Genomic DNA, 15,336 nt, shown 5'->3' with positions numbered 1-15,336 from the left:
AGAGCCCGACGCGGGGCTCGAACTCACGGACCGGGAGATCGTGACCTGGCTGAAGTCGGACGCTTAACCGACTGCGCCACCCAGGCGCCCCTCTTTTAATTTGTTTTAATGTTTATTTATTTATGACAGAGAGAGAGAGCACATGAGTGAGTGAGGGGTGGGGGGGGTCGGGAGGGAGACAAAATCTGAAGCAGGCTCCAGGCTCTGAGCTCGAACTCAGAAACCATGAGATCATGACCTGAGCTGAGGTCGGACGCTTAACCAACTGCACCACCCAGGCGCCCCAAGATCATTATTTCTTAATTGCTTTTTTTGAAGTGTTATATTCAAGTGTTTCTTCTTTGCACCAAAAATTATTTAAAATAGGTATCTTATTTCAAGATTTTATTTTTTTTTTTAAATTTTTTTTTTCAACGTTTATTTATTTTTGGGACAGAGAGAGACAGAGCATGAACGGGGGAGGGGCAGAGAGAGAGGGAGACACAGAATCGGAAACAGGCTCCAGGCTCTGAGCCATCAGCCCAGAGCCCGACGCGGGGCTCGAACTCCCGGACCGCGAGATCGTGACCTGGCTGAAGTCGGACGCTTAACCGACTGCGCCACCCAGGCGCCCCCAAGATTTTATTTTTAAGTAATCTCTACACCCAGCATGGGACTCAAACTCACAGTCTTGAGATCAAGACTTAATCTTGATCTCTGACTTAATTTTTGTTTCTCCAGATTTTTTAATAGGTATTACGCGACCATTATAAAAATTTAAAGTATTAAAAACATAATTCTCAGTTTGTGGACTTATGCCAAATATGTTTAAAATTTGACATACCTTGGGGCACCTAGGTCCAATTGGTTAAACGTCCTGGTTTCCACTTGAGTCATGATCTCACAGCTCATGGGTTTGAGCCCTGCTGCGAGCTCTATGCTGACAGTGCAGAGCCTGCTTCGGATTCTCTTTCTCTCTCTCTCTCTCTCTCTCTCTCTCTCTCTCTCTCTCTGCCCTTCCCCCCACTTGCGCTCTTTCAAAATAAATAAATAAGCTTATAAAAATAAAATAAAATCTGACGTACCTGGAAAAATGTAAAATCTTTATGCTTATAGGGCATATTAGCCTATGTTTTTAAACAGATTTACTTTCATTTAAGAGTTTTCTGTAGCACTTTTTCACAAAGTTTACTGTAGAACATATTTTGAAGTTATATGACACTCATTCTTGGAAATGGCATGATAAGGATTATAGTCTTTATTTTATATTTTTATTTTATAAAATATCGATTTTATTTTCTGTGTGCACATATCTTTACATTCAGTAAACATTTAGTAGTGGACTAAGTGTTGCATTTAGTCTAGACCAGTGCCTAAGAAACTATACCACCCATTATACCATTTTCTTAGTTGAAGAACTCAGTATTCCTTCTTGTGGTCTGCAAAACAAATAAATAGCATTTCCTCAATTTTTTTCTGACCAGTTTTCTAAAAACACTTTTTTTCCTTCACTTTGTAACTTTGAGGGTCTTTTTGTTCCCACGTGGTTTTTTATTGGACCAACTAAGTCTGGAAGAACCAATTAGGATGATCTGATTAAAAATATTGGCATTGCTTTAGGGGAAACTAGGAATACAAGCAAGTAGTTATCTCCCAGGGTCTTTGAAATTGGGGTGCATGCAGTGTGAGGTCCATGTGACTTGATCTGGGAAACATGTCCTGTTTTAAGATGCAGTGGACAGGGGCGCTGGCTGGCTCAGCTGGAGGAGCATGCGACTCTTGATCTCCAGGTTATGAGTTCAAGCCCCACTTTAGGTGTAGAGGTTGCTAAAAGCAGTAAATAAACTTAAAAACAAAAACGTTAACCATGGGCAGGGGAAACAGTGGCTTCCAAAATTACAACAGGAGATGCTTTGAAATCAAAGTGTTGTTACGTAATTGTTCCGCTCCTCAAAAGGGAAATACTAGTAGCTCCCAACTGAGTAGAAGCAGTGATTTCTTTCTTTATTTAATAATAATAGATATTGATTCTCCCAAGCTATCGCTGGGAAAACCTACTAGTTAGTAAGCAAATAAAGCAAGGTTTATTTTGTTTGTCAGTACGTAACAAAATCTGGAAGCATTGGGGCGCCTGGGTGGCGCAGTCGGTTAAGCGTCCGACTTCAGCCAGGTCACGATCTCGCGGTCCGTGAGTTCGAGCCCCGCGTCAGGCTCCGGGCTGATGGCTCGGAGCCTGGAGCCTGTTTCCGATTCTGTGTCTCCCTCTCACTCTGCCCCTCCCCCGTTCATGCTCTGTCTCTCTCTGTCCCAAAAATAAATAAACATTGAAAAAAAAAAATTTAAAAAAAAAAAAAAAATCTGGAAGCATAGAACAGATGGGGTAGATTAAATGTTACTGGGAGTGATTTCAGAGAAGGAGTAGGACTTGAGTTTCATTCAGTTCGCAGAATCTGTAAAGTTCAGCACAGTCTCTGAGAACAAGCAATGCCTGGAAGCCCTGAGACAAGGGTGACCAGATGGCATGGAGTCACTGACTAGCTCAGAAAGAGTGTGTGTTAGAGAAATGGGGGAGTAAAGTAGATTAGGGACAGAGAGTATGCATTTTAGGCAGCCTTGAAAGCTAGGCAGAAAAGGTTTCTTTAACATTGTACATACACACACCTGCAACCAAAGGGTTAGAACTGAATTAACATCAGACCTTGCTCAGCCTATTTTTTCTATACCTTATTGATACATGCTACATATATAGTTTTGTGTTTTTTTTGAAGTTTATTTATTTATTTTGTGAGAGAGAGAGAGAGAGAGAGAGAGAGAGAGAGAGCAGCGGCAAGAGAGCATGCGAGCCTGGGAGGGAGACAGAAGTTTCTAAGCAGGCTCCGTGTTGTCAGCAGAGAGCCTCACTCAGGGCTGAATCCCAGGAACCGTAAAATCATGACCTGAGCCGAAATGAGGACTTGTCACTTAACCAACTGAGCTACCCAGGTGCCCCGCTACATACACAGTTTCTATGTCTTGAATGTGTATTCAGGTCTGTTAGCTCCAGCATTTGATTATCACATTCTAAAAAGCAGCAACCATTGCCAAACTACTCAGTAAAGACCCTTTCTATGGATCCATTAGATCCACTAAGACTCAACATACAGGGTTGGCTTCATGGTTTGGGACTTATGCAGTTACACTGGACTTTACTGTCAGAAGGAACCTGTGCTTGGTTTAATTCTCTGCTATCACTGTCTTGAAATTTTAATAATTTCTAGAGAAGGTTCCCTGCTCTTTCATTTTGCAATGAGCCCTGCAAATTATACAGCCAGTTCTAACAAGTACTTAATAATTATCAGTCAGTCCTGAACTAAAGGGTATAGGATCCTAGTTTTAAGTGACATATCTAAGGTTAGCAGCTCAATAGAAAAACCATTAACTGTAATGGTCAAGAGAAATGACTTTGGAGTGGGTAGTACCTGGTCTGACTCAGCCCTGGCCCAGATGGTGCTATGACACCCTAGGTATGTACCTTCACTTCTGGAAGACTCCTTTTTCTCATCCATAAATTAAATGCAATAATAGTACTTTCACCAGAAAGTATGTTCAAGAATGTTCTTAACAGGATAGTTTGTTAAAGGCCCAAACTGGAAACAATCAAATGTCTGTCTGGAGTGGAATGGAGAAATAGTAATTTATTCATACAATAGAATATAGTATAACAAGGATGATGAATGAACTACAACTATAGGAAACAACATGGATAATGCTCACAAACATAATATTGAGAGAAAAACCAGACATGAAGGAGTATGATTTCACTTCTAGAGAGTCAAAAACAGACAAAAGTAATCTGTGCTATTGAAACTTGGGATGTTGAGTATCCTTAGGGGAAGGTGGTGGCTAGAAGGGGAACAAGGGAGCTTCTGGAGTTCTAGTAATGTTATGTTTTCTTGCTGTGACATGGCCATATTCACTTTGTAAAATTCAGTAAGCTCTTCATTTAGGATCTGTGAACTTTGCTGTGTATATTTTATACTTCTATAAAATTTACATTAAGAAATAGTCTTGGGGCACTTGCATGGCTCAGTCAGTTGTGCGTCTGACTCTTGATTTTGGCTCCGATCATAATCCCAGGGTCACCGGATTGAGCCCTGTGTCAGGCTCCACCCTGAGCATAGAGCCTGCTTAGGATTCTCTCTCTCCTTCCCTCAGTCCCTCTCCCTCGCTCATAAGCACTCTCTCTCTCTAAAGTAAAATAAAATAAAATAAAGAAATAGTCTTGCCATACAATTACAGTTGGCCCCTGAACAAGACTGGGGTTAGGGGAACCAACCCTCCGAGCAGCTGAAAATCCACGTGTAAGTTTTGACTCCCAAAAACTTAACTACTAATAGCCTACTGTTGACCGAAAGCCTTACTGATAACAATCAACTTATATTTTGTATGTTATATATATATTATATTCTGTATTCTTATAATAAAGTAAGCTACAGAAAAGGAAATGTTATTAAAGTCATAAAGAAGAGAAAAAACATTTACAGGACTATATTGTAAAAAAAAAATACACATGTAAGTGGACCTGTGCAGTTAACTCATTTGAGAGTCAACTATGTTATGAAAATTAACCAGTTGTGGAATCCTTAGAGATGCTTCCATAAGTTCACAGAATATAGGTTTAAAACTTCCATTAAGTGGTTTATAAACTGATACAGAAGAATCAGGGATACGATTTTAATAAGTGTCTTCACTTCACTTTTTGCTTTTTAATGGTCCTTTTTTTTTTAAGACTTTGACAGCCCTTTAAATACCACCTTTGGTAATTAAAATAGAGCTCTGTGGCCCTTGTAAAAAATTTTTTTAACTGCGTCTAATAATTTTTACTGAATAGCAAAGTAAAATCAAGCACCTCACCTTTGTGTGAAAGGTTGAACTACATTCTTAGTAAGACATGTACCCGGAGATTGTTACATATTCTCTTATTTAATCACTTTCAGGAATTATTATCTAAATTGTTTGTTTGAAAACTACATTTATCCTTTGCCAGCATTATTTTTCTTTTTTTTTAATGTTTATTTGTTTATTTATTTTGAGAGGGAGAGAGAAAGAAAGAGGCAGAGAGAGAATCCCCAGCAGGCTGCGCTATCAGCACAGAGCCCAACACGGAGCTTGATCTCACAAACCATGAGATTGTGACCTGAGCTGACATCAAGAGTTGGATGCTTTAACCAACTGAGCCACCCTGGCACTCCAGCCAGCATTATTTTTCAATTTTTGCTTTCATTTGGTCTGGGAGATACTTCATTTCATATTTATGTATAAATATATATGGTTGTTTTTTTTTTTAGGGGACTATGAAAGGCTTATATTTTCAAAAGAGTTCTACAAATGAAGAAATAACATTTGTATTTCAAGAAAGGGTAAGAAAAATGGTTTGATTATTTCCTATATGTAATAGAATCAGTTTTAAATGACCTGTTATTATTTTAAGTGGAACTAAGTGAGATAAAATTACTTTAATGAAATTTACAAAGTGCTTTAGTCTTAGGTGAAAATGATGGTCCATATTATGGTATAAATATATTTTTTTTAAAGAGTTGCAAAGGAGTTTTTAGTTCCTCAGGGTGGTGGTATAACGTATAATTAGGAAAACAGAGTAATCTTGATAGTCTTATATGTTGCAGAATTAATCCAGCATATTCAGAATCCCACAGCAAAGTGAGTATTCAGATTGTAGCCATATTTCAGAAAATATTTCTCTCATGTTGTAAAATGAAACGGGGGGGAAAGCATTGTTTTCCACACTAATTTCTGGGGTTTGCAAATTTAATTCACTAAACTTTAAATTGTCTCTCATTTTTGACCAAGAACAGGTAGTAGAATTTTCATGTGTTGGTGATTGAAAGGTTTGTGGCAAACCAGAATCATTCCACTGTCAACTTAGGGCCCAAAACTAAGTGCTATATTTATTTCATGGTAGTAATAAGAATTTCTAGATCATGAACACAATCCAGTTTTTCTGTTATCTTTCATTAACTCCAAAATTAAAGTTAAGTCAGGAGTCTAAATCTCAAACAGCTGGGTTTCTGCCATTGAGTCAGGATGAAGCTCTCAGAGGTTTGATTGGCTCTTGGGAAGAATCATGTACAGGTTCATATAGTCATTAGTAAAATCCACATATTCATTGATATTATTGAATATCTTCATAATATCACCAAATACTATCAAATCTGAAACTTACAAAGAGACACTCCCAGAGTATCATGTCCATGTCAGATAAAACACTGATCTCTTTGATAGGTTATAGGAGGGGCTACACAAGTAGATATTCCTACCCAGCTTTTGATCTAATTTGGGGGAATATCAGGAGTTGAGGGAAGTGTTTTAATTATTGGTGCCAGGATATGGTTATTTGGCAGAAGTGATAATATATTTAATAAATAATAGGTGGATGATATTGAGTGCCTGAGTGTGAACGATTCTTTGCCGTTAAAGGTATATCTAGCTGTGGAACAGGGGGGTAATTAAATGCCTTTAAGTTTGTGCCTTGACCCCAAAATCCCATGTGGCATGCTGAAATGTCCAAGACAGATATAAATAAGGTAAGTTAAATAAGATACACAAGTGACACTAAACAACTTCATTTATAGCATTAAGAAAATTCCAAAATCAGTGAAGGCTATATGTCATGTGTATAAGGATATCCCTGTACATGCAAAGATTTGATGCTTTGAGATTATTTAGATTCAAAAAAAGTATGGTATTTGCTCTACTTTGTTACCCTAAAAATTTACTGCCTACACATATACCCATGTTGGTATCCATTCATTTTCAAAATAACTACCCTACAGCTTTTTAAACATTTTATCCCCAAATTCCCTTTCTACTTTTTGCATTCTATATTATTCGATAATTGCTTATGGCTTTTTCAATTAAATTAGCTATAAGATTTGGAGTGGGGTGTGTTTAGTTTTGTTCAATTATGTATGGCAGTTTTCACAACATAAAGGCATGTTCTCAAAAGAATATTATCATTTGGTTCTAGGAAAATCTTCCTGTTACAGAGGATAACTATGTGAAACTTCAGGTTAAAGCTTGTGCTCTGAGCCAGATAAATACAAAGGTACGATGCTTTTATTTTGACCAAAAGTCAAATGAGAGTGTCCTGGTATATTTAGTGTACAAATAAATCATGATAACTGACTTCTGAGTGCCAAGAAATTAACATCCTTAGAACACTAAAACAGGGAAGATATATAATGTGAATTTGTGTGTTTTTATATTATTATCTAACTATATTATTATTATATTATTATTATATTATATTAGTATCTAACTATATTATTATCTAACTATATTATTCTGTATTATTATCTAATAACTATATTATTATCCTACATTTTATATTATTATATGAAATATTTTATAAACTACATTGTGGAAGGCTGAGAATTTATAATTACTATAGCCTATTAATCAAGGAAGAAATTATTTTTATAAATGTACTAAAAATAAAACTAGGAATCTCATCGGTGATTTATTAACTATTCTGTAGATATTTCTAGTTAATGTCTTTAGATAGAGTTCACATTCTTCTTGTCATTTTTCTTTGTCTTTCCCTCTTGCTCATACATACATATCCCACCCTCATACCACCCCACAGTAGTCTTCCATTATTGACACAAAGTACTTGAAAAGTCTTCAAATAGTAAATAAAGTGTGGTTAAATGTGCCATGATAAAGTAGGTCCATTTACTCAGTTTTGTAAAGATTAATACTGTAGTTTTATTGGACCCTTAACTAACTGGATTATAATGCCATCATAATCTCTAGAAATCTAAAAGTTTTCTACGATTAAGTCACATTTAGGAAAATTACAGAGCAAAGTCATAGGTTTCCATTGGGCAACATGAGCATGACTTGAGAAGTGAATTAGTAAGATGCCTTGAAATCCTTTCACCAGAAGTGCTGGTACTCCTTCCAAGGTGTGCTTTTTATTTTTTTTTTAAGTTTATATATTTATTTTGAGAGCGAGAGAGAGAGAGAGAGTGCAGGTAGGGAAGGAGCAGAGAGAGAGAGTCCCAAGCAGGCTCTGTACTGTCAGCACAGCCTGACACAGGGCTCAAACCCTCAAACTGTGAGATCATGACCTGAGCCAAGATCAAGAGTTGGACTCTTAACTAACTGAGCCACCCAGGTACCCCCCAAGGTGTTCTTTTTAAAACTATGAAAAATTCATTGAAATCCCAGTCTAGGAAAATTATCTAGCAGAAAGAAATGGTCCATTAGAGTAAAATCAGTTTAATGAAATATTGTCCAACTATTAACCTTTATGGAATGGTTATGGAAACTGTGGTAATGCAAGAAAATACTTGTGGCGAGTAAAGGACACAGGAGGTAGTTGTTACGTCCATAATGAAGATGTAACATGTCCACATGAAATGACATGTCCACACAAAAGAAATACTGTAGAACATCCAGTATTTCCAGGAGAATGTCCTAGGAAAATCTTAGGAAAAGCATAAAGTTGCATACTGAACAAAAGACTTTTCTGGCAATTAGGTATATACCAGAAATCTAAAAAATTTTTAAATAAAAGAAGGGTGCCTAGGTGGCTCAGTCAATTCTTGATCTCAGCTCAGGTCTTTATCTCAGGGTCATGAGTTCAAGTGCTGCAGTGGGCTCCACGCAAAGCATGAAGCCTACTTTAAAAAAATAAAAACAAAGAAATATGCAAGAGAATTATATCAATGTATTTTTCTTGCTGTTCCTAAAATCCTATGATCTCTTTAAATCTGTCTAGCATCTCTCATATTATTATAACATTATAAGTGGCAGGAACTTAAACTACAGGTTTATGTAACTCTGCCACTTTAAAAGTCAAGTACTTAATTTGTTCAGAATCTAACAAAATACTAGCCTCTTGAAAAAGAATTTATCCTTGGGGCACCTGGGTGGCTCAGTCAGTTGAGCATCTGACTTCGGCTCAGGTCATGATCTCACAGCCCGTGAGTTCAAGCCCCGCGTCGGGCTCTGTGCTGACAGCTTGGAGCCTGGAACCTGCTTTGGATTCTGTGTCTCCCTCTCTCTCTGCCCCTAACCCACTCACATTCTGTCTCTGTCTCTCTCAAAAATAAATAAATATTAAAATAAGTAAATAAATAAAATAAAAAAGAATTTATCCTTTAAAAAAAGAAACTCAAATCTGAAATTATATGGCAGTTGCCCTTCTGTATATCCATCACTTTTCCCATCTGCCCCTTACCTAGGACTTGTGAGAAGCTCATATGATTTCTAAGGACGTGGGAACAGAGAACCTTCTGTTCTCATTGCCTACATCCCCTCTATTCAAAAAGGCCCTCTCCAAATTCCCTTCGCCCCACCCGAATGAAGTGACTGATAAAAAGTATTTAGTCAACCAAGAAGAGTTTGGGCCATAATTTTTGTTGGCAACATAAAAATGCTAAACAAAGAGTGTTAATGGTGATTTGAATAACACACATACCTAAATTCTCCATATCAACTAATTTCTCAGCAAACTCTTTGTTTTCCTACTGTAGAGAGAAACTTATTCTGTGAAGTTACTTGTTTTGTCTTAACTCCAAGAATTAAATCCTATTTGTTTTTTCTGTGGTTTGATTTTTGCTCTTGCGTTCCTCATATATGAGAAAAGGCCAGGATTTATTCTTAACAGTAAACAGTCTTTGTCATGATTTAGCTTCTAGCAGAAATGAAGATGGAGAAAGAGTTCTTTCCTGTTGGGAGAGAAATTGCTGGAATTGTGTTAGATGGTAAGTTTATAGATATAAATATCTATTTATTTTCTAAGATGAAAGAATTAAATGGTAGCTAATTGGTTTACCAGTACAGAAAATTACATATACTTCCTTAAATGTGAAATTTAATTATACAGAAATGTTTCCCTTTTTTAATTAAAAAGAAAAATGGAACTTAATTGGTGTTTTATAATTTAAGAGCTTGTTAGAGTTTAGTAAATATTTAGGGATCATGTGTTTAAATCCATGAGTAATCATATGGAATAGAATGATCAACATTGTTCTTTTTATGATATTTACAAACCATAAATTGCCTGTGTAAGTGGGCTTTGGGCCAAATTTATAATAGAAACTGTATTCACATTCAATTTGTTATGTTTGCCTAAAATTGAGCATTTAAAAGTTAAGCAGTTTGCTCATGCAAAAATGGGTTCTTGGGAGAAATAACCAGTAAGATTTTATGGTTGCCTTAAATTAAAAAAAAAATTGTTTCTAAGTTTTATTTAATAAATAATGAGTGAATAGTGGTCTTAACATGCAAGACAGTAAGCCTAAGTATTTGAGATCCTTGTTTTTAATGTTTATTTATTTTGAGAGAAAGGGAGAGTACACATGCACATGTATACACGTGCAGGCAGGAGAGAAGCAGAGAGAGAGGGAGAGAGAGAATCCCAAGCTGGCTCCACATGGTCAGCACAGAGCCTGACGCAGGACTTGATCCCACAAGCTGTGAGATCATGACCTGAGCCGAATCAAGAGTTAGATACTTAACCAACTGAGCCACCCAGATGCCCTGAGATAATTTGTTTCTAAATAGATCTATGTTTCATATTCATTGCTAATTGGTAGTTCATGATCAGTCAATATGTTTGCTCTTTCTGCATATGTGAATGAATGAATGAGTATATACTGTGGGTTCGACTATTTGAGTTTTACCTGTGATTTTAATCTATAATATATTTGACTCTTCCTCAATGTTTTCTTCAGATATAGCTAAAATACAATTTCTTCTTTCTTCTGCTCAGAAGGTAGGAAAGTAAAAGTAAAAATTTTAACAGCTAGAACATGATGAGTCATTTAATTCATTCATTTATTCATCTGACATTTAGTAAGCATTTGCTAAGCGCTTGGGATATTAAATAAGACAAAGTCCCCTGCTGTCAAAGAATTTACTATCTAGGGGAAAGACAGATACATACATATAAGCAGATTATTATGAACGCTCAGAAGAGAGATACCCTACCCTGCCAGAAGAAACAGGGAAGGCTTCTTGGGTAAGTTAACCAGACAGTAAGGAGGAGAATCATACTCAACACAGAGGATATCATGAACGAAGACAGAAGCGAGAAATCATGTGATGCATTGTAAGACTCTGTAGAGTTTGGTATTGCTAGAGCAAAAGCAAAGTTCTGGGCAGGAGTCGGAGGCAACATACTTGGCAGCAGAGAAACATTGTGTTAAAATTCTCCTTTAAAAACAGCAGAATTAAAGATAACAAAATATTTTAATGATATGAACACTGATTCCTTCCCCCCAAAATATGAAGCAGGAAGGTAGACAAGGGCTAGAGCCATAATGAGCTTCATATGTCAGATTGGGTTTTAGGGAGATTATTGTTGTGGCCATATGAAGGGTACTTTTGAGGCTGTAGGCAAGAGGACTGGTTGAGGCATAGACTAACAGGCAAGAGATGACAAAGTCCATAAACTAGACTAGACAGTGGTGGCAGAGGTATGTGTTCATGAAATACTGAGGAAATAAAGTCAGCAGGACTGAATAATTAACTGCAACAGGGAAATAAAAACAGGTTTAAGAGCCAGGAGTGATTTACCCGATTCTGGTTAAGGTATGAATTGGTGCCACTAATTGAGAAGAGAATAGGATCTGATTTGGAGGAAGATGGTAAGTTTAGATGTATGCTTGTTGAGTTCAAGGTACATAAATGACATCTGACTGGAAAGGTCTAGTAAGCAATATATGAGTTTAAACTCAAAGATAGGAAGGGCGCCTGGGTGGCACAGTCAGTAAGCATCTGACTCTTGATCTCTGCTCAGGTCACGATCTCATGGTTCATGAGTTCGAACGCCACATTGGGCTCTGCACTGATGGCGTGGAGCCTGCTTAGCATTCTGTCTCTCCCTTTCTCTGCCCCTCCCTGGTTTGTGCGCGCTCTCTCTCTCTCTCACTCTCTCTCTCTCAATAAATAAAAAATTAAAAGCAAAGAGTTCTGTGCTAGGATTGTATATATTTGACAGTTGTCCACATATCAGTTGTATTTGAAATCAGAATTGTTGAGCTCACTCAGGGAGAGAGTAGAAATGGAGAAGAGCCATAGCCACTCTTTGGGGGACAACTGAAAGGAGTGTGAAGGAAGCCAATCGAAAAAGATGAGAGTGATCCCAGGAAGATTGCACAGCAGCAGAAGGGAAAGGGAAAGGAAAGGGAAGGGAAAGGAAAGTATAGTGCATCAGAAGCCGCAAATACTGAGGGATGTTGGTGCAGGAGGGATCCAAAGAAAGAGCAAACTGTGAAAAGAGGACTTAAAAGTAGGAATATCAAACTTAGGGTATCTCGTGGAGCACCAACAGATGGTTTCTGGAACTATCTTGCTGCTGTCCAGCCACAGAGGCCACTTCCAGATTTCCAGCTTCCATCTTCCTTCCTTGAACTACCTCAGTTTCGGTGTCTGGTAACGAGGACTAATAATGCCTACCTCATGGGCTGAATGCCTACTACAAGTAGGCATTCAATGATGTTTGGGGTTTCCTCTCCTTTCTTCTTGTAACTATTTGAACAAAAATATTCTAAAGAATTGACTGAGAGGCGCCTGGGTGGCTCATTCAGTTAAGTGTCCAACTCTTGGTTTCAACTCAGGTCATGATCTCACAGTTTGTGGGTTCGAGCCCCACACTGAGCTGTGTGCTGACAGTGCAGAGCCTGCTTGGGATTCCTCTCTCTCCCTCCTTCTCTGCCCCTCCTCCATTCGTGAGCTCACACATGTGCTCTGTCTCCCTGCCCCTCTCAAATTAATAAATTAAAAAAATAATAATAAAAGAGGAGGCCAAGATTGTTGTCCTTTAAAAAAAAAACAAAAAGAAGAATTAACTGTAGAGGCTTTTTCTCTACATGTGCAGAGAAAGTGTAACTATCATTTCTGTGTAGTTCCAAGAAATCTCTTGGCACCAGTGTGAATTTATTTTTATTGTAATTCCAAATCAAAGTAATTTTATGCATGACTCTTACCAGAATCTGCCATTGTGTGTCTGAGGTTCTGCAACTAAAATAATGATAGAAGATTGGGCCAGCCACAGGAGGGGTGGAAAGCAGTATAATCCTCATAAGAGTTGTGGAGTCAATTATTTTCCTTCATCCTTAGCTAAAGAGAGAGACATCCTTCTCTGTGGTGTCAACAGCCACATGACCCAGATTTTATGGAGAATTATGTGGAGAATCCATATTTGAAGTACTCTATTCTACAGTATTTATAGACCATGAAATGCCCTAGAAGTTCTTGGCCTTTCCTCGGAGTCAGTGGCTTTTTTTTAATATAAACCCATGGATTTGTTTCAATAGCTAAGTAATTGAGTAGTATTTAATAACCTCACAATCCGAATTGTTGATTTTCTCCCCTCTTTAGTTGGAAACAAGGTATCATTCTTTCAACCAGATGATGAAGTTGTTGGTAAGTTACAATTTATAGCCCTATTTCAAGTCCAATCTATTTTACTGTCATCTCTTCTTTTTCTGAGACAGTTATTAATGTTTATTGTGTCCCCTGCTTTGTATGGAAGAATACATATATCCTGACTTTTTGGAATTTGCTTGCAGATATCCATCAATGAAGAAAATTGAGAATTCACTCTCAATAACAGAATATTTAAAACTTTCTTTTTTTTTAATTTAATTTTTTAATGTACATCCAAGTTAGTTAGCATGTAGTGCAATAATGATTTCAGGAGTAGATTCCTTACCCTCTAGTTCCATTCACATTAATACTTTCTAATATTTGACTATTGAACAATATTGTAGATGGAAAGATGACCATAGTTGTTACTGTGGTTGGTACCGTCCTTTCTTTTTTTTTTTTTTTTTCCAATATATGAAATTTATTGTCAAATTGGTTTCCCTACAACACCCAGTGCTCATCCCAAAAGGTACCCTCCTCAATACACATCACCCACCCTCCCCTCCCTCGGTACCGTCCTTTCTTGACAGGACCCCAGTCTGTGGCTAGACTGCAGACTCTGAGAAATGCAGTCACAGGTCACCTGCTTGAAGACTGCTGTCTGCCAGGCCATATGGAGGCCCTGCTCTCCATATCCAGCTTGCATTTCGCAGAGATGCTCCCTCTCTACTCTTGTAAAACCAAAATTTTACGGGAAACACTTAGTTTATTGGCTATTTTAGAAATCCAGAGTGAATACTATTTTGCAAATACATATATTTATACTATTCTATCCTAACAGTCACACAAACATATAAAATATGACTTTAATAGTAGTCTCAAAAATTAACCCTTTCTCTATGGAAAAATATTCATAGGAAGATATTCACCTAAACCGAGAAAATATTTTACTTTATGGCTTGCTTGAAGTTGTTGAAAACAGATTTGTAGAGAGGTTTTCATCAGCTTTTTCTGGTATTGCCTTTGACTCCTATGTTTCTTGGAGTATTTATTTCTGTCTTTCATATCCTGATTTGTCCAAGAAGTCAATGACAGTGTGTTACTCAAGATTCTTTTTATAAGAGACCAAAAATAAAATCAAACTAGCGTAGAGGAAATGGGATTTTACTGGAAGTGTACTGGGGTGTCTTAAAGAACCAAACCAGGGGCGCCTGGGTGGCACAGTCAGTTAAGCGTCCGACTTCAGCCAGGTCACGATCTCGCGGTCCGTGAGTTCGAGCCCCGCATCAGGCTCTGGGCTGATGGCTCAGAGCCTGGAGCCTGTTTCCGATTCTGTGTCTCCCTCTCTCTCTGCCCCTCCCCCGTTCATGCTCTGTCTCTCTCTGTCCCAAAAATAAATAAACGTTGAAAAAAAAAAAAAAAAGAACCAAACTGTGGGAAGGTAGCTATTCACCAGGGACAATTTTAATGAGGAACCAGATGCCCCCAAGACTCTGACTTGGCTCTGTACATTGGCCACTGCCTTTACCATCACTCCAAGGTGAAAGAAGAGGGAGTAAAAGATAGTACAGGTGATGAGCATGCATGACAGAAAATGAACAATCCACTTCCCTTCCATACTTCTGAGGTCTCTCCCTTCCCCACACTAGTAATGACTGGAATCCTCCTCAAAATTCCATTGAACAAAATTTAGACTAATACCAGCAACTCATTAGTAGCGAATTCATTTTGAGATTGTTTCCCTTAAGTTTCTCCTGTTAATTTCCAGGAATTCTGCCACTAGATTCTGAAGACCCCGGGCTTTGTGAAGTTGTTAGAGTGCACGAGCATTACTTGGGTACGTGCCAGTCTTTTGCAGCCCATGTGAGTCTTACGTCTTTGATGCGTGGTGTTTAGTAACATTGTGTTGTATTTGCATCTACCTTGAGTAATAAATAACTGTTGGCTGGTCACATGAACACTGCTAGCTTATATTAA

At 37.7% G+C, this 15,336-nt stretch overlaps 1 protein-coding gene across 4 annotated transcripts in view; it reads left to right on the top strand.

The window, feature by feature from the left end:
• CRYZL1 (crystallin zeta like 1) overlaps positions 1 to 15,336 on the top strand; it is a 35,852-nt gene that overhangs the window by 5,300 nt on the left and 15,216 nt on the right. For 2 of the 4 annotated variants that reach the window (XM_030328383.1, XM_030328382.1), the window contains 5 exons: positions 5,307 to 5,378; positions 7,004 to 7,081; positions 9,677 to 9,749; positions 13,372 to 13,416; positions 15,128 to 15,196. In XM_030328383.1, coding sequence (XP_030184243.1) covers positions 5,313 to 5,378; positions 7,004 to 7,081; positions 9,677 to 9,749; positions 13,372 to 13,416; positions 15,128 to 15,196 — 331 coding nt within the window. In that variant the 5' untranslated portion in view covers positions 5,307 to 5,312. Of the gene's footprint in view, positions 1 to 5,306; positions 5,379 to 6,158; positions 6,561 to 7,003; positions 7,082 to 9,676; positions 9,750 to 13,371; positions 13,417 to 15,127; positions 15,197 to 15,336 lie in introns of those variants that run through there. The other 2 variants (XM_030328385.1, XM_030328384.1) reach the window with 2 other exon arrangements.

Source organism: Lynx canadensis, chromosome C2, assembly GCF_007474595.2.
Source record: "Lynx canadensis isolate LIC74 chromosome C2, mLynCan4.pri.v2, whole genome shotgun sequence".
Lineage (NCBI taxonomy): Eukaryota > Metazoa > Chordata > Mammalia > Carnivora > Felidae > Lynx > Lynx canadensis.
This window is presented reverse-complemented; position numbering and strand designations above follow the sequence as displayed.